Source organism: Dipodomys spectabilis, unplaced genomic scaffold (genome assembly GCF_019054845.1).
Source record: "Dipodomys spectabilis isolate Male_0828 unplaced genomic scaffold, ASM1905484v1 ptg000261l, whole genome shotgun sequence".
NCBI classification, from domain to species: Eukaryota; Metazoa; Chordata; class Mammalia; order Rodentia; family Heteromyidae; genus Dipodomys; species Dipodomys spectabilis.
In genome coordinates this window covers 434,086-459,374 of record NW_024870938.1, presented here as the reverse complement: position 1 = coordinate 459,374, position 25,289 = coordinate 434,086, and the positions used below count along the sequence as shown (strand labels likewise).

The 25,289-nt window shown below is 66.3% G+C and overlaps 2 protein-coding genes and 1 pseudogene across 3 annotated transcripts; 1 reads left to right on the top strand and 2 right to left on the bottom strand.

Moving 5' to 3' along the window:
• Window positions 1-3,401: 3,401 nt before the first annotated feature.
• Window positions 3,402-12,964, bottom strand: Bok (BCL2 family apoptosis regulator BOK). 2 transcript variants are annotated; one of them, XR_006150726.1, is made up of 6 exons: window positions 12,930-12,964; window positions 12,000-12,251; window positions 9,862-9,990; window positions 6,577-6,740; window positions 3,811-3,987; window positions 3,402-3,561 (listed from the first exon to the last, which is right to left on the bottom strand). XR_006150726.1 is itself a non-coding variant. In XM_042699677.1 (5 exons), exons 2-5 carry the CDS (start codon window positions 12,220-12,222, stop codon window positions 3,862-3,864), a joined length of 642 nt encoding a protein of 213 aa, XP_042555611.1. In that variant the 5' UTR covers window positions 12,223-12,251; window positions 12,930-12,964; the 3' UTR covers window positions 3,781-3,861. The 2 variants fall into 2 exon arrangements, 1 of the variants encoding a protein (XP_042555611.1); XM_042699677.1 differs by lacking the exon at window positions 3,402-3,561 and having other exon boundaries at window positions 3,781-3,987.
• Window positions 12,221-15,120, top strand: LOC122125119 (basic proline-rich protein-like). Its single transcript, XM_042699680.1, is given in 7 exon segments — window positions 12,221-13,060; window positions 13,251-13,992; window positions 13,995-14,263; window positions 14,265-14,464; window positions 14,466-14,628; window positions 14,630-14,756; window positions 14,864-15,120. Coding segments are annotated over 7 exon segments (2,598 nt in total).
• An 8,681-nt stretch (window positions 15,121-23,801) lies between these two features.
• On the bottom strand, window positions 23,802-23,922 carry LOC122125124 (annotated as a pseudogene).
• Window positions 23,923-25,289: the final 1,367 nt, after the last annotated feature.

The window sequence follows — 25,289 nt, the reverse complement described above, 5'->3', positions numbered from 1 at the left end:
AGTAGTTTGGGTTTCAGGTATGGCACAATAGTGACCCTTTGAATTTTTGGATTTTTTTGTCAGTCGTGGGGCTTGAACTCGGGGCTTGGGCACTATCCCTGAGTTTTTGTGCTTAAGGTTAGCATGCTACTACTTTGAGCCACAGCTCCACCTCGTTTTCTGGTGGCTCATTGGAGATGAGTTTCACAGCCTTTCCTGCCTGGGCTGGCTTTGAACTATACTCTTCAGATCTCAGCCTGTGAGCCACCAGCATCTGGCCCATTTCTGAGTTTTTAATCTTGAAACATGACTTTCTTGTACTGGAAACAGAACAAAGTTTGCTCCAAGAAGAGCTGAAGCCCAGCATCCACTTTGTCCACACGTCTTGCTCCCTTCTTCATCTGCCGGCCACTGGACAGCCTTGGATGGCATTGGAAGGGTCCACCAGAATTCGACCCCACGCAGCCACAGCGCAGCCTTCGGGATCCTCTGCCCACGTTTCCGAGGGCTGGGAGCCTGATGGGAGGAGACAGGACTTTGCAGAAGGGAAAGGGGGCAGGGGAGGAGCTGAAGCTGGGCCCTAAGGCAGGGAGGGCGGTTTGAGGCCGGGACTGGCTTTGCGGTGGCTCCGGGGCCTTGTGTACAAATCCCTGTCCTGTGGGACTCTAGCTTCACCCCGAGGCTGGTGAGGCTGGAAGACCTGAGCAGTTATCAGGCTCAGCCCTGTGCTGTACAGAGGGGAAGCAGGCCGGAGGGCGGGTCTGGTCCCCGGGTGGCGGGCAGATGGGGCCGGCCCAGCCAGGCAGCTGAGCAGCTGGTGTTTGTTCCTGGTGTGAGTGTGCCAGCACTCGTGCCAGCATGGGCACGTGTGAACCCTGTAGGGCACAAGGGGAGAAGCTGGCCTCTGCCTGTTGGTCTCAGGAGCCCTGACACCTGCCTTGCACTAGTGGGAGCGCAGGGTGGGCACCAGCCGGACTCCAGTCCCAGCAAAGGCTGGGCCGCCCAGGGCACGCCGAAGGCGGGCAGCGCTGCAGTCCTGAGAGCGAGCATGGCTCCGGAGCCACGGGGCGTGGCACTCGAGGTGAGCGTGCCTCGGTGAAGGACAGAGGCCTCAAGCGCTGCCAGCTGAGCACCTCTGAGTGCCCCCCGTAAGCCAAGAGCACACGATGCCAGCTTGCTCGGGCTGGAGGTCTTGTGGCCCCCATTCCAGCCAGCGGGGCCTGGTTTCTACTCAGCCCCCCACACACACACCTGCGACAGTAAATGAAGGCTCCACTTGCTGAGCCGTCCGCACACCCTCAACTGTGTGCCCTCCTCGCTCTTCCCACGCACATGTCCTGGATTTGTCAGTGTAAATTTGGAAACAAAGTGCTTTTTTGGGGGCCAGTCCTGGCACTTGAAATCAGGGCCTGAGCTCCGTCCCTGAGCCTCAAGGCTCAGGCTAATACCTACCACTTGAGCCACAGCGCCACTTCCAGTTTTTTCTGAGTAGTTTATTGGAGATACATCTCACAGACTTTCCTGCCCAGGCTTTGAACCGCAATCCTCAGATCTCAGCCTCCTGAGTAGCTAGGATTATAGGTGTGAGCCACCGGTGTGTGGCAAAAACCAAGTTCTTCCCAAGTGCTACACAGCTCTCTGGGCCTGGGGAACTTGGTCTCTAGAAGCGAAGACAGCTGGGCCTGTGGTTGGGGATGGCCCTCAGCTGCAGTGTGGGCCTGTGGTTGGGGATGGCCCTCAGCTGCAGTGTGGGCCTGTGGTTGGGGATGGCCCTCAGCTGCAGTGTGGGGCAGTGGTGGGGGATGGCCCTCAGCTGCAGTGTGGGGTGGTGGTTGGGGATGGCCCTCAGCTGCAGTGTGGGCCTGTGGTGGGGGATGGCCCTCAGCTGCAGTGTGGGGCAGTGGTGGGGGATGGCCCTCAGCTGCAGTGTGGGGTGGTGGTTGGGGATGGCCCTCAGCTGCAGTGTGGGGCGGTGGTGGGGGATGGCCCTCAGCTGCAGTGTGGGCCTGTGGTGGGGGATGGTCCTCAGCTGCAGTGTGGGGCGGTGGTGGGGGATGGCCCTCAGCTGCAGTGTGGGCCTGTGGTTGGGGATGGCCCTCAGCTGCAGTGTGGGCCTGTGGTTGGGGATGGCCCTCAGCTGCAGTGTGGGGCGGTGGTGGGGGATGGCCCTCAGCTGCAGTGTGGGCCTGTGGTGGGGGATGGCCCTCAGCTGCAGTGTGGGGCGGTGGTGGGGGATGGCCCTCAGCTGCAGTGTGGGCCTGTGGTTGGGGATGGCCCTCAGCTGCAGTGTGGGGCGGTGGTGGGGGATGGCCCTCAGCTGCAGTGTGGGGCGGTGGTTGGGGATGGTCCTCAGCTGCAGTGTGGGGCGGTGGTTGGGGATGGCCCTCAGCTGCAGTGTGGGCCTGTGGTGGGGGATGGCCCTCAGCTGCAGTGTGGGGCGGTGGTTGGGGATGGCCCTCAGCTGCAGTGTGGGCCTGTGGTGGGGGATGACCCTCAGCTGCAGTGTGGGCCTGTGGTGGGGGATGGCCCTCAGCTGCAGTGTGGGGCGGTGGTGGGGGATGGCCCTCAGCTGCAGTGTGGGCCTGTGGTGGGGGATGGCTCTCAGCTGCAGTGTGGGGCGGTGGTTGGGGATGGCCCTCAGCTGCAGTGTGGGGCAGTGGTCTTGTGAGGTGGGGGCCCAGTAGCTCAGTGCTGCGTGGCAACCCCCCTGAGCAATGCCAGGGGCATCTGGGAGGCTGCTCTAACGGCCTCGGGCCGGCGGCACACCGCAGCCGACACGCACTGCGTCTCTGGGATAGGCGTGATTTTGAGGGTTTTTAAGATGGGAATTTGAGTGCCCACACTTATCTTGTTTCCCCATTTTGCACAGTGAGTGCGGTTTCATGGGGCTCCCGGTGTTCCCGGGCCATGGGACCTGGAGCTTCTGCATGTCTATTGCCACATCTGACCCTGGGCTATCACAAGTTTCTGCTGTTGGAAAAAGGCAGCAGAAACTTTCAGTCTAACCAGTCTACATGGACGCCCAGAAACCTTTCCTCCATTATTCTCAGATAGACTGCGCCTCCTCGTTCCCTAGGAAGACTACTCACAGTGACCCAGTCTAAAAGGGGGCTCTCAGCCTGCTAGTTCAGCTTGAGTGGCGTTCTGCAGGGCCAACTGGAGAGCCAGCTGCTGGGCTGGGCCCAGCCACGTGGGTGCCCAGAGAGAGGGCAGGCGCAGCCTGTGTGCACCTGAGCGCCTTCCCGCACGCCGCTGGTGAGCGCCGAGGGGGCCACAGGGCGGCTGCAGGGTGGCTCAGACATAGTGCATCTCTGGGGCTGGACTTGCTCAGATCTGAACTCTCCAGAGGTCTGGGTGGACACATCTGTGGGGGTCGCATAAGAACAGGCACAAGGATAGCAGGAGCCGAGGCCCCATCTGCCTTCACGGGTGAGGTTTTACTGGGATCCAGCCCTCCCGCACTCTTCGTCAGACATGCTGTTCCGTGCTGCGTGCCCCGGTTCCCCGCCACCGAGCCCCTCAGGCTGCTCCCAGCACACAAGCCCGTAAACCACGGCTCCTGCTTTGGTCAGGCACGGTCCCCTGCAAATGAAATGCACAGGGCCTGCTAGCCTCAAGGATCGAGGCCAGCCCATGTCCTGAGACGGTCCCTTCCCAGACTGGGGCCTGGGGCAGCAGGTAAGAGTGTGGTCTTGCCAGGTCCCTTCCTCTGGGGCCTGGAACTGGCCCTGGCTTTCTGGCAGATTCCAGAAGAGCCACAGGTAGCATGAGAACGCCTCTCCCCGCCCCAGAGGCTGGGTCTGCAGAGCAACTGGGCTCAGGTGCGGTTACCTCCCATCCTGCGGCAGCAGTCCAGGCTGTGGCCCTGACCAGACGGGCAGCTCATCTCTCTGGCAGCAGCAGGAAGAAGGCAGCCTTCAGGAAGCGGCCAAAACTACAGAGTGCCGCCACAAACCAGTGGGAACGAAGGCCAGGGTCCGCGCTGACCACACACTTGAGGACGTCAGTCTGCGAGGAAGAGGACAGTCAGGCAGCCAGGCCCCAGCCCGGCAGCCTCGCTCTGGAATGCCTGTGGTGGAGTCCCCTCTGACTGAAGTTCCAGCAGGGAACCTAGTTCGCTGGACAGGGAGAGGCTCCGGTGTGGAGAGGGGCAGGCACACACCACAGCTTCCGGGAAGGACACACCCGGCTGCAGATCTTTCTTTGTGAAATGAGAGACTGGCTTTTCTAGAAAACCAAGGAGCCCTAGGATGTCTTAGGTCCCTTCTGGAATTATCCACTCCTTGGCTGCTCGTTTCTGCCTATTCCTGCTCGAGTGTCCCCTGGCTTGGGCTCTGATGGCCACCCATCTCACCCGGCGGCACGGCCGGCTCCGCAGGGGAGGGGGCGGCAGGGATGGCCACCAGGGTCTCAGAGGGCCCTGACCCCAGGAATTCTCAAACCCAATGTCCCTCACAGGGGCCCACATTGTCCCTGCCCATCACTGCCCACACTAAGGAGAGCAGCCTCCACCCCAGAGCCTGGGCATACCTACAGTTTGGCCATCCAGGTGGTCATGGGTCACGTGTGGGGACAGAGGGGCGCCAGGCGGTCATGGGTCACGTGTGGGATGAGGGAGGGGCACCAGGCGGTCATGGGTCACGTGTCAGCCGCGCATGGGGTCGAAGGGCCAGCCTGACCCCCACCCCGCTGGCCTCCCCTCCTCTGGGGTGGGCAGGACTAGGCTGAGAAGGATGGTAACGTTGCTGTGCACAGTACTGAGATAGCCCCTGGCCTGCAGTGGGCCTGAGTCCGGCCTACCCCGGGCCAAGGCCACGGTGCCCTCTTGCAACCAGGCACACTCTGGGACAGCGTATTCTGGGGGCCCCTGCCGGGGTCCAGGAGCAGAGGATTGGGGGTGCTGCAGCTCTGAGGCCCTGCCTGCCACCTGCACTTCTGCCGTCCCTCCCATGTCCTCTCCTTCCATGCTCCACCTCCTGCACCACACGCTGGTGGGCCCCCCCCCCCGCCCCAGGGCTCACCCATCCTCCACGTCACACACACACACACACACACACACACACAGGGCTCACCCATCCTCCACACCACACACACACACACACACACACACACACACACAGAGGGCTCACCCATCCTCCACACCACACACACACACACACACACACACAGAGGGCTCACCCATCCTCCACACCACACACACACACACACACACACACACACACACACAAGAGGGCTCACCCATCCTCCATACCACACACACACACACACACACACACAGAGGGCTCACCCATCCTCCACATCACACACACACACACAGAGGGCTCACCCATCCTCCACACCACACACACACACACACACACACACACACACAGAGGACTCACCCATCCTCCACACCACACACACACACACACACACACACAGAGGGCTCACCCATCCTCCACGTCACACACACACACACACACACAGGGCTCACCCATCCTCCACACCACACACACACACACACACACACACACACACACAAACACAGAGCTCACCCATCCTCCACACCACACACACACAGAGCTCACCCATCCTCCACATCACACACACACACACACACAGAGGGCTCACCCATCCTCCACACCACACACACACACACACACACACACACACACACAGAGGGCTCACCCATCCTCCACATCTCACACACACACACACACACACACACACACAGAGCTCACCCATCCTCCACATCTCTCACACACACACACACACACACACACACACAGAGGGCTCACCCATCCTCCACATCACACACACACACACAGAGGGCTCACCCATCCTCCACATCACACACACACACACACAGAGGGCTCACCCATCCTCCACATCACACACACACACACACACACACAGAGGACTCACCCATCCTCCACGTCACACACACACACACACACAGGGCTCACCTATCCTCCACACCACACACACACACACACACACACACACACACACAGAGGGCTCACCCATCCTCCACACCACACACACACACACACACACACAGAGGACTCACCCATCCTCCACACCACACACACACACACACACACACACACACAGAGGGCTCACCCATCCTCCACGTCACACACACACACACACACACACAGGGCTCACTCATCCTCCACACCACACACACACACACACACACACACACACACACACACAGAGGACTCACCCATCCTCCACACCACACACACACACAAACACAGAGCTCACCCATCCTCCACACCACACACACATGCACACACACACACACACACACAGAGCTCACCCATCCTCCACACCACACACACACACACACATGCACACACACACACACAGGGCTCACCCATCCTCCATACCACACACACACACACACACATGCACACACACACACGCACAGGGCTCACCCATCCTCCATACCACACACACACATGCACACACACATGCACACACACACACACACACAGGGCTCACCCATCCTCCATACCCCCCACACACACACACAGGGCTCACCCATCCTCCACACCACACACACACACACACACACACACACACACACACACACACACACACACGGCTCACCCATCCTCCGCGCCGCCGGAGCCAGGTTGCCAGTGTCTTGCGCACAAACTCCCCCAGGCAGTCCACCAGGGCGTGAACCAGGGCAGGTTGGGCCTGCCGCACGCAATCCACCGCCAGACCAGCCGCCACGGCGTACAGAGAGACCACCTTCCCCCAGGTGATGCCTGTGGGGAGAGACCACTGCCCGTCAGCAGGAGCACAGGTCGCCCCTTCCGCCCCCCTGGGCCGGCAGCACGAAGCCCAGGTGCCGCCCGAAGAGGAGCCTGGCCGTCCTCCCAGGCAGGTGTTCAGGGAACCCCTCGGGCGGTCATGGGGGCCGGCTCCAGTGCATGCCTGCCTGAGCCTGGTTGTGTGGAGGATGGAGGATGTGGCCGCAGGGCAGGGGCGGTGGCGGTCTGCGCCGAGGCTGACGACACCGGCAACTTCGCAGTGCACTGTTGTCTAAATCGTGCTGCCAGCGGACAGGACCGGGTCTGCCTCTGCTCCTTATACAGATGAGGCCTCAGGGGTGCCTGCCCCAGACCGCTCACATGGGGCCAGAACCAAGATGCAGACACCTCCGGGAAAGGGCAGATGGATGGAAACGATGTGGGAGGAATGCCTGAAGTCAGGACATGTTTCCCCAAGAGAGTGGATAAATCACTGAGAAAAATAAACCTCTCCAGACCCAGACTGTGAACAACACAGAGGCTGAGGAGGGCCGAGGGTGTGGCTCTGCGTAGATTACCTGCCTAGCACTCACAGGCCCCAGGTCCAAGCCCTGCACTGCGAGGAGGAGGGGGAGTGTGAAAAAGATGACAGGGCTGGGAAGGTGGCTCCGTGGTAGAGCGCTCGCCTTGCATGCCTGAGGCCCTGGGGTCAATTCCTCAGCACCACATAAGCAGAAAGAAAAAAGCCGGAAGTGGCGCTGTGGCTCAAGTGGTAGAGCACTAGCCTTGAGCTGAAGAGCTGAGGGACAGCGCCCAGGCCCAGAGTTCAGGCCCCACGACCGGACCCAAAAAAAAAAAAAGATTACAAGTGGTGGTGGTGCACCCTGAAACCTCATTAGTAGAGACAGATCAGGAAGACATCAAGAGTGAAGACAGCCCAGGCTACCGAGGGGTGGGAGGCCTGGCTCAAGCGGCAGAGCATCTGCATGAGCACAGGTGAGGACCTGAGTTCAAACCTACTGGCAAAGGAAAACGCAAGGAAAGAGAAGCTCAAATAACACATCCTAGCTAGGCGCGGTGGCTCACGCCTGTCATCCTAGCTACTCGGGAGGCTGAGAGCTGAGGATCACAGTTCAAAGCCAGCCCCGGCAGAAAAGTCAGTGAGGCTCTATTTCCAATAAACTACTCCAAAAAATCTAGAAGTGGTGCTACGACTCAAGTGGTAGAGCGCTAGCCTTGAACACAAAAAGGCTCAGGACAGCACCTGGGCCCTGAGTTCAAGCCCAAGGCTGGGGGGCGAGGGAAGGTAACATCTCCTCCTCACCATCCTTTCCAGAAGGCAACCTGAGATGCAGACGGTCACTGGCCACATAAACCCATGTGGGGTTCAGGTAACTCAGCATTGCTGGGGGACAGCTGGGAGGTGCCCGAGGGGGAACGCATGCCCCACAGCAGGCCTCCAAGGACACTAGACTAGCAAGTAACGCTGGTAAAGAGGACAGAACCCCAGCCTGCGTGACCTCTCGCAAACACACAAATCAGACCACGGACTTGCTCATAATGGCCACAAGGCGCAGACAACCCAAACACCCTTGCTGGCCCAAGAACCCCACCCCCCTGCACATGGTCCGGGGCTCCCCGGGCCGACACCTCCACTCACTCGGAAGCCCACCCCATCCTCCCTCAGGGGACCCAGAGCCAGTGCCCTGGCTGCCTCCCAGTCCAGCGCTGGGCAAGGGTGGGTGGGCAGCAAGGGGCTTCCCTCCCTGCTCACACGACACCAGGGCCTAACCCACCTCCCAGCTCCAGAAGCCACCAGGCCAGAGCTGGGCTCAGAAGGACGTGTTTCTTGTGAATCTGGCTGGTGGCTCACAAACAGGCCTGCTCACGGGCTGCAGTCAGATCCATAGGTGGCCACGCGCAGCCACAGATACACCTCCGGAGGGCGCCCCTCAGTCCACGACGCCGGCCCGGTTCCCAGCCCTGCCCTGAGCCTCACTGGCTGCATCCTCCAACACGCTCCAGGGGCTGGAGCTCACCCACCAGCTCCCGGTGCAGCCCTGGACCACCGTGGACACAGCCCCTGCCACGTGCCCACGCCCTGCGGCCCACAGGCCCTCTGCCCCCAGAATCCCGCCCTCACACCCCACGGGGTTACAATGGCTGACCCTGTTCTCCTCGGCTCCCGGCCTGGCCAGGACTTCCCTCCCAGCAAGCCCGGGGCAGGCACATGGGACACACGTGGAGCAGCCCAGTGGGCTGCTGAGGACAGAACAGTGGACAGGAGATGTCCAGCAGGCTCTGAGGACAAGACAGTGGACAGGAGGTGTCCAGCGGGGTCTGAGGACAAGACAGTGGACAGGAGATGTCCAGCAGGCTCTGAGGACAAGACAATAGACAGGTGTCCAGCGGGGTCTGAGGACAAGACAGTGGACAGGAGGTGTCCAGCAGGCTCTGAGGACAAGACAATAGACAGGTGTCCAGCGGGCTCTGAGGACAAGACAGTGGACAGGAGGTGTCCAGCGGGGTCTGAGGACAAGACAGTGGACAGGAGGTGTCCAGCGGGCTCTGAGGACAGGCTGGGGGAGCGCCCCTCAGCACCTGGTGAGCCTGGCTCTGAGTACAAGGAGAACAGGTAGGGCTGGCCTTGAGGGAAGGGCAAGGAGGCCACAGAAGGGCCCAGGTCAGCTCCCAGCTGCCTTGGAACACATCCACAGGGGCTTGCGCACAGCTGGTGAGCCCTCACCCCGCTGCTCAGAACGCACTCCTGGACGCTCCCCACTGCCCCCAGCACCGCACGGTGAGAAGCCAGGCCGCCCTGGTGTCACTCACACCCTGAGGAGCACCACGGCCTGGCCGGTGCTGGACCCGAGGGCCGGTGCTGGACCCGAGGGGCGGTGCTGGACCCGAGGGGCGGTGCTGGACCCGAGGGCCGGTGCTGGACCCGAGGGCCAGACGGGCCTGTGCCTAGGCCCTGGCTCACCACAGGCACCACTGTAGGAGTGCGGCACAGCTCACAACAGGCTGTGGGTCCAGGCGGCTCCAGGACCCCATGGGGCTTGGTCTTCTCGGCAAGGCCACCCTCACCCACACATGCTGGCCCTCCCCGGGCGTCCTGGCAGCAGACCCATCCTACCTGCAGAGAAGATGTGGCTGGCCACAGCCAGGAACGCATCCGTCACCACGGGCTCCGACTGCAGGGAGAGGTGCAGCTGGCGGGCCACATTACGGTACACACTGGGCCGGATCTGCTCCAGCTCGTCACCTGTGGGGACACACAGGGCTCAGGGCCCACCTGTGCCCCCCACGGTCACCCCAGGCCACTCCTAACCCACCCCCGAGCCACGCCCCCCACTGAGCCACGCCCACTCCCAGCTGACTTACTTCACAGGCCCTGGGGCAGGACCAGACAAGTGCTGTGGGCACTCCCAGTCCCAGGCTGTGGTGCTGCCCCAAGCCCTCCCTCCCCCGGGGAGCAGGAATCCTGCAGGGGGGAGTGGGCCCTGCCTGCTGATGACTCTCAGGAGCCAGCCAAGCTGCTCAGGCAGAGCCCAGCCTGGCAAAGGGCAGGGAAGGGAGCCCCTACACAGGCCTCCAGACCCATGCTCCAGTGGGGAGGCCCCGGGCTGCCACACAGGGACAGCCTGGCATAGACCCCACCATCATCTGGTGATGGTTCAGCAAACAACCTGTAGATGCTGATCCACAGCGCCAGGCCATCAGCACCACCCACCGCCACCACCAGGGTGTGTGTGTGTGTGTGTGTGTGTGCAAAGCAGTGGAAAGATAGTGCCTGGAGCGTGTGTGTGCGCGCGCGTGCGAAGCAGTGGAAAGATGGTGCCTGGAGCTCCACACTGCCACAGACTGGGAGTCCCCAGCTCAGCCAAAGCACACAGTGACATGCTGCATGCTGGACGGGCCACTGGTAAGGGCTCCCAGTCACGTCTAGAGCTGACCGCCCCATCTAATTAACTAAGGCCTAGAAGGAGAGCAGAAGCAGGGCTGTCCCAGGGATGGGGATGCGTGGGAATTCTCAGGATGGCTTGTCTGTTTCCAAACACAGACCCTGGGGGCTGGTTTGGGGGGCAGGACGTGGTACAGAGGTGGGCTGCTTCCTGCTTGTGGCAGCCTGCAGGGCTGGGGGAAGGTCAGGGGTCACAGCACCACACTACGAAGAGACTTACCCTAAGACACAGAATCCAGCGAGTGGACATGAACAAGAACTCCTAAGGTCTGAGCTGTCTCCTGGGGTCCCTTCACTGTATGGCAGGGCTGCGGTCTAGGCCCTGCCTGCCCAGCCCCAATGCAAGGTTTGTGCCTGTTCCCCAAGCCTGTGACAGAGTCCTGGGGGGGGAGGCAGGCAGGTCTGAGGGGAAAGGCTAGCTGGGCCTGACAGCAGGCCACCATCAAGCAGGACTTTCTCCCGGCCTGAGCCCTGGTTCTGAGGGCATCACCTCCAGAGCAGCCGGGTCTCACAGAGCCTGGCCCTGCTCCCTTAGCCTCCCACCCCACGCTCAGGCGGCCGTAAGAGTCCCATGGATGGGACTCAGGCCCCTCTCGGGCAGGCCAGGCGGACACAGCCGTTTCTGGGACCAGCATGGCATGCTGGTGCGGGGCCACACAGAGCAGAGGGTCAGCACAGGCCCCTCCCTCAGACCTCCTTCCCAGTCTGGCCGGGCGAGGGGTCCCCTGAGGCAGTGGGGGCGCTGAGCTGTGACCCCGGAAATGCCCCAATCTCTCGGGGTCGCAGGCCCTGGGGAGAGGGCAGCTGAAAGGCCCGTTTTCCAAAACAAACATGGGACTGCGGTCGGCAAGGGTCACCCAGAGGCTAGCGCGGCCCTTCCCAGGCCCCTGCGCTGTGTCTGATGGGACGCGGGCGGCCGCCCGGGCTCCGGGAGCCTGTGCGGGCAGCCAGAGGCGGGCGAGAGGGCCACGGGCGGCCGGCCGCGGGCGGAGCCCCGCTCCACCCTCCGCCCTGGAGCGGGGCCGGGGTGGAGCGGGGCCGGGGTGGAGCGGGGCCGGGGTGGAGCGGGGCCGGCCCGCTCCAAGCGAGGCCTTGCGGGGCGGGGCGGGCGTGGGCCCGAGGGGCGGGGCGTGGGCCCGAGGGGCGGGCCCCGAGGGGCGGGCGCACTCACCCAGGCGCAGCAGCACCGCGCACACCTCGGCCACCGCACACCTCGGCCAGGTGGCCGCCCGGGGGTTATGGGTAGGGGCCTGGGCGGGGCCTCTCCGCGGGGCGGGGCCCGAGGGGCGGGGCGGGGCGGGCGCACTCACCCAGGCGCAGCAGCACCGCGCACACCTCGGCCAGGCGGCCGCCCGGGGCCGGGGCCGCGCGCTCGGGCGCGCTCCAGGCAAGGCCTGCACGCAGAAGCCGCGCGTGCACGAACTCCCGGCCCAGCGCCTTGGCCTGGGCCACCAGCTCCTTGTCGGTGGGCGATCTGTCAAAGGCATCCATGATCTCCGCCGCGAAAACCGAGGAGCGCCTCAGCACCTCCATGGCGGGCACGCGGGCGGGCGGCGCGGCACCTGCGGGCGGGAGCGCTCAGCGGGCGGAGCCCGGGGCCGCGGGAAGGGGGAGGGGGGGGCGCGAGAGGGGTCACGGGCGCGGCCTCCCCGCCGCCCTCCCCGCCCGTGTGGCCCGGTCCGGCCGTCCCCGCCAGACCCTGGCTCTGTGCCCGAGCCTCGTAAATCGGTGTCGAATCCTCCCGGCTTCCGCGGACATCCCCGGCCTGCTCCGAACTAGACGCCGCAGACCCCCGGACCATCGAATCCCGCAGACCCCGAAGATCCCCGAATCCCGCAGACTCCCGGACCCCCAGACCCCCGGACCCCGTCAGACCCCGCAAACTCCCGGACCCCCGGACTCCGCAGACCCCCGAATCCTGCAGACTCCCGGACCCCCGAGACCCCGCAGACTCCCAGACCCCCAGACTCTGCAGACCCCCGGACCCCATCAGACCCGGACCGCCAGATCCCCATACCGCCAGACCCGCAGATCCCCGGACCCCCGCGGCCCCCCCCCCGTCCCCGCGGCCTCCCCGTCCCCGCGGCCTCCCCGACCCCGCGGCCTCCCCGTCCCCGCGGCCTCCCCGACCCCGCGGCCCCCCCCCGTCCCCGCGGCCCCCCCCCGTCCCCGCGGCCTCCCCGACCCCGCGGCCTCCCCGTCCCCGCGGCCGCCCCGACCCCGCGGCGCCGCCCGCTCACCTCTCCCGCCGCATGTCGCGCCGGGGCCGGGCGGAGCTCGGGTCTCTGGCTTCAGGGGCTGCGCCCGCGCCGCCCCGCCGCCCCCAATCAAACCCAAGCCCGGAGCGGGGTCCCGGCCCGCGCGCCCGGGGGTCAGCAGCGGGGGGGGGGGGGGGGGGGGGTGCCCGCGCAGGACGCCGCCGCCGACGGGTCGCCGCGCTTTGCCTTCTAAGGGAAGGGCGACCGGGGTGGAGCCGCGGCCAGGCCGCCCCGCGCCCAGAGGCCCGCCCCCCGCCCTGCCCGCCAACCAGAGGCCCGACTCCCGCCCTGCCCGCCAACCAGAGGCGCGAACCCGCCCAGAGGCCCGCCCCCCGCCCTGCCCGCCAACCAGAGGCCCGCCCCCCGCCCTGCCCGCCAACCAGAGGCCCGCCCCCCGCCCTGCCCGCCAACCAGAGGCCCGACTCCCGCCCTGCCCGCCAACCAGAGGCCCGACTCCCGCCCTGTCCGCCAACCAGAGGACCGACTCCCGCCCTGTCTGCCAACCAGAGGCCCGCCCCCAGGCTCCCTGAGACTCGCCCCCCCAGCCTCCCTGCGACCCGCCCCTTGCCCAGAGACCCGCCCCCGCCAACCCGTCCTCCGCCGCCCCGACCCCGCCCTCCGCCGCCCCGCCCTCCGCCGCCCCGCCCCCCGCCGCCCTCCGCCGCTCCGCCCCCGCCCCGCCCTCCGCCACCCTCCGCCGCCCCGCCCCCGCCGCCCCGCCCCCGCCCTCCGCCGCTCCGCCCTCCGCCGCCCCGCCCCCGCCCTCCGCCGCTCCGCCCTCCGCCGCCCCGCCCCGCCCTCCGCCGCCCCGCCCCGCCCTCCGCCGCCCCCCGCCGCCCCGCCCCTCAGCCGCCCCCCGCCGCCCCGCCCCCGCCCTCCGCCGCCCCGCCCCGCCCCTCCCTCCGCCGCGCCGCCCCGCCCCGCCCTCCGCCGCCCCGCCCCGCCCCGCCCTCTGCCGCCCTCCGCCGCCCCGCCCCCGCCGCCCCGCCCCCGCCCTCCGCCGCTCCGCCCTCCGCCGCCCCGCCCCGCCCTCCGCCGCCCCGCCCCGCCCTCCGCCGCCCCCCGCCGCCCCGCCCCTCAGCCGCCCCCCGCCGCCCCGCCCCCGCCCTCCGCCGCCCCGCCCCGCCCCTCCCTCCGCCGCGCCGCCCCGCCCCGCCCTCCGCCGCCCCGCCCCGCCCCGCCCTCTGCCGCCCCGCCCCCGCCCTCCGCCGCCCCGCCCCGCCCCGCCCTCCGCCGCCCCGCCCCGCCGCCCCGCCCCGCCCTCCGCCGCCCCGCCCCGCCCTCCGCCGCCCCGCCGCCGCCCTCCGCCGCCCTCCGCCGCCCCGCCCCCGCCCTCCGCCGCCCCGCCCCGCCCCGCCCTCCGCCGCCCCGCCCCGCCCCGCCGCCCCGCCCCGCCCTCCGCCGCCCCGCCCCGCCCCGCCGCCCCGCCCCGCCCTCCGCCGCCCCGCCCCGCCCTCCGCCGCCCCGCCCCGCCCCGCCCCGCCGCCCCGCCCCGCCCCGCCGCCCCGCCCTCCGCCGCCCCTTCCCCGCCCCGCCCTCCGCCGCCCCGCCCCGCCCCGCCCCGCCGCCGCCCTCCGCCGCCCCGCCCCGCCGCCCCGCCCCGCCGCCCCGCCCTCCGCCGCCCCGCCCCGCCCCGCCGCCCCGCCCCGCCCCGCCGCCCCGCCCCGCCCCGCCCCGCCGCCCCGCCCTCTGCCGCCCCGCCCTCCGCCGCCCCGCCCCGCCCCCGCCCCCTGCCGCCCCGCCCTCCGCCGCCCCCGCCCTCTGCCGCCCGGCCCCGCCCCGCCCCGCCCCGCGGCCCTGGCGCAGAGCGTGCGGGCTGAGCCCTGTCCTGCAGAGATGGAAACGCCCAGCCCGGGCAGGGCCGAGAAACCCCGGCTGACGGCCCGGGCCTGGAGCTGCGCCTCTGCCGGGCCCAGCCGGGGCCTCGCTCCGCCTCCTCCCGCCGCGCGGCCGCCGCCGTCGGAGCCGTCCGTCCGTCCGTCCGTCCGGCGGCACGGTGCATCGCGGCACGCCCCCAGACGCGGCCGGCAGCCAGCTCCTTCGGAACGGACGGTGTCCCCGGGAGACGAACCTCCCGACCCGCGGCCCAGACCAGCGGCCAGGGCCGGGGTCGGCCCCCGACGGCGCGCCCGAGGCCAGCCCCCGCAAAGGCCCCTCGCGGCCTCGGTCCTAGCCTGGACGGCGGGGTTGGAGCCGGCCGAGCCGGGACTGCTGTGGGTGTGGTGTTAAGGATCTCACCGGGGAGCCCAGACACGGAACCCTCGCCTGCCTCTGCCGGGGGGGGGGGGGGGGGGGGGGGAGGGGCGGGTAAGAGGGGGAGGAGGAGAAGAGGGGGGAGGAGAAGAGGGGGGGGCGCCCTGCCCACGCCCACCTTCTCTGTGGGGGGGAAAGGCTGCGCCCTGCCCACGCCCACCTTCTCTGTGGGGGGAAAGCTGCGCCCTGCCCACGCCCACCTTCTCTGTGGGGGGGAGGTGTGCGCCCTGCCCACGCCCACCTTCTCTGTGGGGGGAGGGGTGCGCCCTGCCCACGCCCACCTTCTCTGTGGGGGGAGGGGTGCGCCCTGCCCACGCCCACCTTCTCTGTGGGGGGAGGGGTGCGCCCTGCCCACGCCCACCTTCTCTGTGGGGGGAGGGGTGCGCCCTGCCCACGCCCACCTTCTCTGTGGGGGGGAGGCGTGCGCCCTGCCCACGCCCACCTTCTCTGTGGGGGGGAGGCGTGCGCCCTGCCCACGCCCACCTTCTCTGTGGGGGGAGGTGTGCGCCCTCCCCACGCCCACCTTCTCTGTGGGGGGGAGACGTGCGCCCTGCCCTCTCCCACCTTCTCTGTGGGGGGGAGGTGTGCGCCCTGCCCTCTCCCACCTTCTCTGTGGGGGGAGGTGTGCGCCCTGCCCTCTCCCACCTTCTCTGTGGGGGAGACGTGCGCCCTGCCCTCTCCCACCTTCTCTGTGGGGGGGAGGCGTGCGCCCTGCCCACGCCCACCTTCTCTGTGGGGGGGAGGCGTGCGCCCTGCCCACGCCCACCTTCTCTGTGGGGGGGAGGCGTGCGCCCTGCCCACGCCCACCTTCTCTGTGGGGGGGAGGCGTGCGCCCTGCCCACGCCCACCTTCTCTGTGGGGGGAGGTGTGCGCCCTGCCCTCTCCCACCTTCTCTGTGGGGGGGAGGCGTGCGCCCTGCCCTCTCCCACCTTCTCTGTGGGGGGGGTGACAGGTGTGCGCCCTGCCCACGCCCACCTTCTCTGTGGGGGGGGAGGCGTGCGCCCTGCCCTCTCCCATCTTCTCTGTGGGGGGGTGACAGGTGTGCGCCCTGCCCACGCCCACCTTCTCTGTGGGGGGGAGGTGTGCGCCCTGCCCACGCCCACCTTCTCTGTGGGGGGGAGGTGTGCGCCCTGCCCTCTCCCACCTTCTCTGTGGGGGGGAGGCGTGCGCCCTGCCCTCTCCCACCTTCTCTGTGGGGGGGAGGCGTGCGCCCTGCCCACGCCCACCTTCTCTGTGGGGGGGAGGGGTGCGCCCTGCCCACTCCCACCTCTGTGGGGGGGAGGTGTACGCCCTGCCCACGCCCACCTTCTCTGTGGGGGGTGACAGGCGTGCGCCCTGCCCACGCCCACCTTCTCTGTGGGGGGGGTGACAGGTGTGCGCCCTGCCCACGCCCACCTTCTCTGTGGGGGGAGGTGTGCGCCCTGCCCTCTCCCACCTTCTCTGTGGTGGGGAGGTGTGCGCCCTGCCCACGCCCACCTTCTCTGTGGGGGGTGACAGGCGTGCGCCCTGCCCACGCCCACCTTCTCTGTGGGGGGGGTGACAGGTGTGCGCCCTGCCCACGCCCACCTTCTCTGTGGGGGGAGGTGTGCGCCCTGCCCTCTCCCACCTTCTCTGTGGGGGGGAGACGTGCGCCCTGCCCTCTCCCACCTTCTCTGTGGGGGGGAGACGTGCGCCCTGCCCACGCCCACCTTCTCTGTGGGGGGGAGACGTGCGCCCTGCCCTCTCCCACCTTCTCTGTGGGGGGGAGGGGTGCGCCCTGCCCTCGCCCACCTTCTCTGTGGGGGGGAGGGGTGCGCCCTGCCCACGCCCACCTTCTCTGTGGGGGGGAGGGGTGCGCCCTGCCCACGCCCACCCTCTCCGTATGTCTGCACATCCAGCTTTCTCTTGGTACAGACGTTGCACATGTCATTTCTGCCACCTCAAGTGTTGTTGCTAATTTATTTCACGGTGGTTGAATTCAGGGCCTGAAGCTCTCTAGGCAGGTGCTCCGCCGCTTGAGACACAGACATAGCCCTTTTTGCTTTAGCTACGTTTTGGCTGGGGCCTTGAGCATTTCCCCAAGCCAGGCTGGACCACTGTCCAGCTGACCTTCATGGCTGGGTGGACAGCGATCGGGCACCACAGCCAGCTTGTTATTTAAGATGGATCTTAATCTAACTTGTGGCCCAGGCTGAGCTCAAACTACAGTCTTGCTGATCCCAGCCTTGCGCAGAGCTGGGTTAAGCGCTTCTTTTCTTGTACAAAGCTTGTGCATGTCTGATGAAGGACTGTGTCCTGAGGCTCTTTTCCTAACTTGTTCATGTTTTCCTCCTTTGGTTTTGTTTTTTATGTTGCTCCCGTTTTCCATCACAGGATTTAGGAAAGTGCATATGTTAGAGGTCAATGTGGTTTTCAGAATCAATTTTCAAGAGCGTTAGGAAGTAAGAATATTGGGAAGAGTCAGAGATAGGAGGATTTTGGTCAAGGCCAGCCCAAAATGTAGTGAGCAGTCTTAAAACACAAGATGGGGGCTGGGAATGTGGCTTAGTAATAGAGTGCTTTCCTTTTTTTTTTTGTTGGTCGTGGGGCTTGAACTCTGGGCCTGGGCGCTGTCCCTCAGCTCTTCAGCTCAAGGCGAGCGCTCTACCACTTGAGCTACAGCGCCACTTCCGGTTTTCTGGTGTTTATTGGAGATAGGAGTCTCAAGGTCTCTCCTGCCCGGGCTGGCTTTGAACCGCGATCCTCAGATCTCAGCCTCCTGAGTAGCTAGGATTATAGGCGTGAGCCACCAGCGCCCGGCTTTTTTAAAGATTTTTTTTTTTTTTTTTTGGACCGGTCGTGGGCCCTGAACTCAGCCTGGGCACTGTCCCTCAGCTCTTCAGCTCAAGGCTAGCATTCTACCACTTGAGCCACAGCACCATTTCTGGCTTTTTTTTTTTTTCTGCTTATGTGGTGCTGAGGAATCGAACCCAGGGCCTCATGCATGCAAGGCAAGCGCTCTACCACTGAGCCACCTTCCCAGCCCCTAGAGTGCTTTTCTAACATGCACGGAGCCATGGGTTCAATTCCTCAGTACCATATAAGCAGAAAATGCCGGAAATGGCACTGTGGCTCAAGTGGTAGAGCACTAGCCTTGAGCACAGAGAGGCCCCAGGGGAAAAAAAGTCTGACTCTGTCTCCAATTAACCAGTAAGAATTCCTGGACTATAAGCATAGTCCAGGTGGTAGAGTGCTCACCATGTGTGAGAAAGCAGACGAAGAGTGTCATGCATTGAGTTCAAATCCCCACACCAACTCAAAACCACAACCGAAAAAAGCCAGGTGAAGTGGAACAGACAGAAAGACTGGAACATGGCTCAAGGCATAGAACACACACCTAGCAAGCAGAGAAGCCCTAGTTCAGTCCTCAGAACATGGTGGGTTGTGTTGCTTTCTTCCATTCTCCCCAGCCTTGGCCTGTCTGGTCTGTGTGTGATGGACGAGGCTCTGCCGACTCCATCCCTCATGCCACTGCAGCACCTGTGTTGACACCGGGCCTGGCAGTCACCCTTTTATGTGTTTTTCTGCAACTCAACCTAAATTATGAACACCCATGGCTTAACTTTTTTGTTTTTGTTGGGCGTGGGGCCTGAACTCTGGGCCTGGGTGTTGTCCCTCAGCTCTTCAGCTTAAGGCAAGCGCTCTACCACTTGAGCCACAGTGCCACTTCTGGCTTTTTCTGCTTATGTGGTGCTGAGGCATCGAGCCCAGGGCCTGATGCATGCGAGGCACGCGCTCTACCACTGAGCCACCTACCCAGCCCCATCCATGACTTTAAAAGTCCAGTAGTTCGGCACGGCTGTTAGTGAAATAGTGCCACCCTTGCTGCGGGCCCCAGGGGACGTGTACCCTGGTTGTGGTGCCTCACCACACCGGTGCTCAGCCCATGACCCTGAACAGTGGTGTGATGTTATCTGGGGAAGTCCAGGAATTGCCCCTTCCAGCTGCATGCTTCCTGTCCTTCTCCTCCTCACAGCTTGTACCCGGCCTAACATCCGCCCTCCCCACGGAGGTGAGCCGACGTGTGAAGCTCCTCCTCTCCAGTGCAGCCCCTGAGATGGCTCCGCAAGGTGGGTTGGAGTCAGGCTGTGACTTCCCGGCGGTGCCTCTAGTTCCGCGGGGTGCTGGCCACCCTGTGTCCCAGCAGCTGTGCACACCCTCGGCTGCCCAGTGTCTCTGCAGCCTCCCCGGCCCACCGCCCCTTCCTTCCCCAGGCAGGTGGTCTGTGGAATGACACTTAGTCTTGCACACTTATTTCCCATGTACAACACAGATCAAAAACACCCAACGGCCCACATCAAGAGCGGGAACTGAAGGCCACTTCCTTCTACTTCCCTCTCTCAACCCACCTCACTCCCCCTGTCCACTTTCCCAGGACAGCTAGACCTAAATCCTGGCACCGCACAGTTGCTGTGGGCTTTCACTCCCTGCTGAGCTGGTGAGCACCTGCTTTCCCAAGGCTGATGGCTGCCGTTCCATTCCCCCATCGGCCTGCCTGCTGTCAGCCCCGGGGCACCGCAGGCCCCAGCTCACGGTGCCCCATGCTGCCCTCCCCAGAGGCCTTGCTCTGGCCTCTTTCCCAAGGGGAGCATGTAGGGACCAGAGCAGGGCCCGGCAGCAGGCTCCCGTCCCTCTGATCCAGCTCTGTGCTCCCTCCTCCCTTATCGTTTGGTTCTGGTTTCTGGAAGAGTTCCTTTGTGTTTTTTCCTTTTAATATTTCTGGTGAATTTTATTGTTAAATCCAGATGCTCTTACGCTTTGAAAATTGCCTCTCTCTCCATACACAGAGCTCTCTCTGATCTCTCGGGCGGTGTCCGTTTTTAGAGCATCAGGACCAAAGATCTCCAGTTATCCATGTACCAAAAACAGTGCCTGCAAAGACGTCTGCTCCGGGGAGGCCGCTTGCCGCCCTGTGGGGTCACGCACCACACAAGGCCCTTCTGAGGGTGACGTGTGTGCATGGCCCTTATACCTCTCCTCACCTCGTCTCTCTCCGTCACCCCATCTGTTGATGGCTGCCAGCACCTTCTGGAGTGAGCCTGGTGATTGATCTGGTGTCCTGGGGACTGGAGGGGAGGGCCAGCGCTCCTAACAAGGGAGTGGGGAGTAGAGAGCATTCCTCTGGCTGGGCAGAGGGCAGGAGGGGAGTGGGGGCCTTCGTTCAGCATCAGCCCACCCGTCCTTCCCTGGACCTCCCTCCCAGGGTCCACGGCAGGACCCCTCAGTCTCTACAGAGAGGGCTTCCTGCTCCGACAGGGGGAAGTGAGGCAGGCCTGGCTGGGGGTCTCCCACGGCGGTGCCACAGTCCACACCATGGCTGGCCTCAGGAGGGCCTCGGAGCCACAGTGGTCAGTTGCATGGTTTAGAGAGCACTCTTCCTCACTATGGACAGCGCTGGGCGGGGTGGCTGTCCTCCTGATGGACAGCGCTGGGCAGGGTGGCTGTCCTCCTGATGGACAGTGCTGGCCTGGTGGCTGTCCTCCTGATGGACAGCGCTGGGCGGGGTGGCTGTCCTCCTGATGGGCAGCGCTGGGCGGGGTGGCTGTCCTCCTGATGGCCAGCGCTGTGCGGGGTGGCTGTCCTCCTGATGGCCAGCGCTGGGCGGGGTGGCTGTCCTCCTGATGGACAGCGCTGGGCGGGGTGGCTGTCCTCCTGATGGGCAGCGCTGGGCGGGGTGGCTGTCCTCCTGATGGCCAGCGCTGGGCGGGGTGGCTGTCCTCCTGATGGACAGTGCTGGCCTGGTGGCTGTCCTCCTGATGGACAGCACTGGGCGGGGTGGCTGTCCTCCTGATGGACAGCGCTGGCCTGGTGGCTGTCCTCCTGATGGCCAGCGCTGGGCGGGGTGGCTGTCCTCCTGATGGGCAGCGCTGGGCGGGGTGGCTGTCCTGATGGGCAGCGCTGGGCGGGGTGGCTGTCCTGATGGGCAGCGCTGGGCGGGGTGGCTGTCCTCCTGATGGCCAGCGCTGGGCGGGGTGGCTGTCCTCCTGATGGGCAGCGCTGGGCGGGGTGGCTGTCCTGATGGGCAGCGCTGGGCGGGGTGGCTGTCCTCCCTGTAAATAAGCTAGGGTATTGGCTCCCTGAAGGAGGTTAGAGCCTGTAGGTGCCCCGCCCATGCCGCCCGTGCCCACCCCGGCCCCGCCCCAGGCCCCGCCTATGCCCCGCCCCACCGCCCGCCACAGGCCCCCGCCTGTGCCCCGGCCCCGCCCCGCCCGTGCCCCCGCCCGTGCCCCGCCCCAGGCCCCGCCTATGCCCCGCCCCACCGCCCGCCACAGGCCCCCGCCCGTGCCCGCCTGTGCCCCGCCCGTGCCCGCCTGTGCCCCCGCCCGTACCCGCCTATGCCCCGCCCGTACCCGCCTGTGCCCCCGCCCCGCCCCCGCCCGTGCCCGCCTGTGCCCCGCCCCCGCCCCGCCTGTGCCCCCGCCCGTACCCGCCTGTGCCCGCCTGTGCCCCGCCCCCGCCCGTGCCCGCCTGTGCCCCGCCCCCGCCCCGCCTGTGCCCCCGCCCGTACCCGCCTGTGCCCGCCTGTGCCCCCGCCCCGCCCCCGCCCGTGCCCCGCCCCCGCCCGTGCCCGCCTGTGCCCCCGCCCCGCCCCGCCTGTGCCCCCGCCCCGCCCCCGCCCCCGCCCGTGCCCCGCCCCCGCCCGTGCCCGCCTGTGCCCCGTCCCCGCCCGTGCCCGCCTGTGCCCCGCCCCCGCCCCGCCTGTGCCCCCGCCCCGCCCCCGCCCCCGCCCGTGCCCCGCCCCCGCCCGTGCCCGCCTGTGCCCCGCCCCCGCCCGTGCCCGCCTGTGCCCCGCCCCCGCCCCGCCTGTGCCCCCGCCCGTACCCGCCTGTGCCCGCCTGTGCCCCGCCCGTGCCCGCCTGTGCCCGCCTGTGCCCCCGCCCCGCCCCCGCCCGTGCCCCGCCCCCGCCCCGCCCCCGCCCCGCCCCCGCCCGTGCCCCGCCCCCGCCCGTGCCCGCCTGTGCCCCGCCCCCGCCCCGCCTGTGCCCCCGCCCCGCCCCCGCCCGTGCCCGCCTGTGCCCCCGCACCGCCCCCGCCCGTGCCCGCCTGTGCCCCCGCCCCCGCCTGTGCCCGCCTGTGCCCCGCCCCCGCCCCGCCCCCGCCCGTCTGTGCCCCGCCCCGCCCCCGCCCGTGCCCGCCTGTGCCCCCGCCCGTGCCCGCCTGTGCCCCCGCCCCGCCCCCGCCCGTGCCCGCCTGTGCCCCCGCCCCGCCCCCGCCCGTGCCCGCCTTGCCCCGCCCCCGCCCGTACCCGCCTGTGCCCCGCCCCCCGCCCGTGCCCGCCTTGCCCCGCCCCCGCCCCCGCCCGTGCCCGCCTTGCCCCGCCCCCGCCCCCGCCCGTGCCCGCCTTGCCCCGCCCCCGCCCCCGCCCGTGCCCGCCTTGCCCCGCCCCCGCCCCCGCCCGTGCCCGCCTTGCCCCGCCCCCGCCCCCGCCCGTGCCCGCCTGTGCCCCCGCCCCGCCCCCGCCCGTGCCCGCCTGTGCCCCCGCCCCGCCCCCGCCCGTGCCCGCCTGTGCCCCGCCCCCGCCCGTGCCCGTGCCCGTGCCCCGCCCCCGCCCGTGCCCGCCTGTGCCCCCGCCCCGCCCCCGCCCGTGCCCGCCTTGCCCCGCCCCCGCCCCGCCCCCGCCTGTGCCCGCCTGTGCCCGCCTGTGCCCCGCCCGTGCCCGCCTGTGCCCCCGCCCCGCCCCCGCCCGTGCCCGCCTGTGCCCCCGCCCCGCCCCCGCCCGTGCCCGCCTGTGCCCCACCCCCGCCCGTGCCCGCCTGTGCCCCGGCCCCGCCCGACCCGTGCCCCGCCCCGCCCCGCCCCCGCCCGTGCCCGCCCCTCCTTGCCCCGCCCCCGCCCGTGCCCGCCCCTCCTTGCCCCGCCCTCTGCCCACGGCTGGCCCCGCCCCGCCCCGCCCCGCCCCCAACCCTCCCTGCCCCGGCAGCCTGGAGCAGGGCACTGTCAGCCAAGAGCAGGCTGGGCTGCCCGCATACCAGCCAGCGGCTGGGAAGACTCCAGGACACCCGGAGGAAGCCAACCAGCAGCCACCTACCCGCTGCTGAGGGCCCTGTTGTAGCCTGACGTGTCAGACAGCCATCGCACCAGGGTCAGAGGGGAAAGCTTGTGATTGGTGCAAACAGTCATCGTTTGCATGGGGCCCACGCTGTGATTGGCGCAGGCACCTTCGCCACGCCCCTGCTGGCTATATAAGCGGGGTTGGCGGCTCCCTGCGCCGGCTCCCGGCTGGCTCCCGGGCCTGGTTCGGGAGCTTCACGCCGTGAGCCCGCTGCCCACCAGGGCGCCACCCCCCTCTGAAGCGGAAGCCGAAGGCCTCTCTGAGGTGGCCCTTTTCAAAAGAACTGACCACCTAGTTGTCCTACCGCCCATCATCCTGTTATTTGAGCTTCTTTAATTTCTACTTTTTTTTGCAAGAAAACTGATGACAACCTCATAATCCCCATCAGAGATTTTTGGGATCAAGTTATTTGGGGTCACTCAGGGCAGGTGAACCTTCCTGGTTCTTAGCTGCTGACAGCCCAGAAAAAGAAAACCACTTACTATGTATGCTTGTATCAACCTAAACTAGTCTAAGAAATTATAAAAACTTACTGTGTCAAGAGAAACGCCAGCCAAGAAAGCCCACAACGCCAGGGACTGGGTTTCTACTGCGTCGCCTTTGACCAGGACAGCAGGAGCTAACTGCGGCGAGCAGACACCACCCAGGGCGGCCTTGGTCTAGTCTGCCTCCTTCGGCTCTTGGTGCTTACCAGGGAGGACTGGAAGGGGATGGAGGGGTGGCATCTGAACAGGGGTGGTGCCAGTGGCGGCAGTCACCGTGACAGGGCCCTACACCTGCTGCCTGTTCGGGTGGGAGCTGGTGTGGCTGAGCAGTGGCTCACTGCTTTGGGAATGGGCTAAAGTGGTTGCTGGGTGAGAGGCCATGGGTGGCAAAGTACAGAGCAATAAGCCTCCAATCTGACCGCCAAGAGCTGCAAGTCTCTGGCTTCTACTGCCAGGAACAACAGGCCTTCCCTTACCGCTCAGGGCTCAGAGCTGTGTTCCTGTGGCTCTCAGGGCACAGCCCCACCTGTAGTCCTGTGGATTTCATGGCCCAGCCCCAAGACTCTGAGCATGGAAAGGCTGGGGACAGCCGGTAGTGGAAGGTGGGCGACACAGACCCACGTGACCCTGCCTAAGGATTCGTGTGGTTTATGTATGCTGGCAACCCAGAAGAACGCTCCCCCGCAATCCTGGCCAAGGTCAGGGACCGGGCTGCAGCCTCCAGGCTGGAACCAGGAAGCTCTTTCCAAATCTGGACGAAGGTCTGATGCCTGGCCATGACCTTGGTGGAGGACACAGGGAGAATGTCCTTCGTGCTCCTCCAAATAATTCCGGAGAACAACGCCTCAAGATTCCTTTCGTGTTTCTTAATGGAGCCCACCTGCCCCTTGCTTTCTCTTTGTTATCTTGGCCACAGGGAACTGCTCCATCTTTGACAACTCTTCCTGCTCACGTATTAAAGGTTGTTCACTTTTATTGTCTGCATTCCCTGAAAATTGTTTAAGGTTAAACTTCTGTCCTATGACTGTCCTGTGATTGCCCGGTGACTACAGACTTACTTTCCATGCCCCTAGACTGTATATAAGCATGTGATAAGTGTGTGATGCTTTAATAAACTGTCCGTGTCCACATGTGTGGTCCACTCTGCCTACCAGGTGCTGTGTTCCCAGGTCTCCCTGTGTGCACAGCAATAGTGGAAGAGCTACTCAGTTTCTTTTTGAGTTTGGCACAAGGAACCCAGCCGGCTGATTGGTGGCACCTCCAGTCTATTGTCTATACCCTACTGTATGTCTTTATATCAGACTGATTTTTGTTCCCTTTTCCCTTCATAACCTCCCTTCCTCCCTTCCATCTGTCCCTCCTCGCTTAGAATCCTAGCAGATTAACACCAACAGACATGTATTCTCTGACCATCTGAAGCATCACAGAGCAGGAGGAGGACATCTGGCCTGTCCTCACTCCAGCTGCCTCGGCCGCTGGCGGTGCCACACCGCTGCCTTCGCTGTGGGCTCCTCCCTCTCGTACCTGCCACCC

Coding starts and splice junctions, on each gene's coding strand:
- Bok (XM_042699677.1), bottom strand. CDS start 12,222: ATGGAGGTGCTGAGGCGCTCCTCGGTTTTCGCGGCGGAGATCATGGAT. Junction 9,991..11,999: donor CGCGGTGCTGCTGCGCCTGG/GTGAGTGCGCCC, acceptor GTGTCCCCACAG/GTGACGAGCTGGAGCAGATC. Junction 3,988..6,576: donor TCCGGCGGCGCGGAGGATGG/GTGAGCCGTGTG, acceptor TCTTCCTCGCAG/ACTGACGTCCTCAAGTGTGT.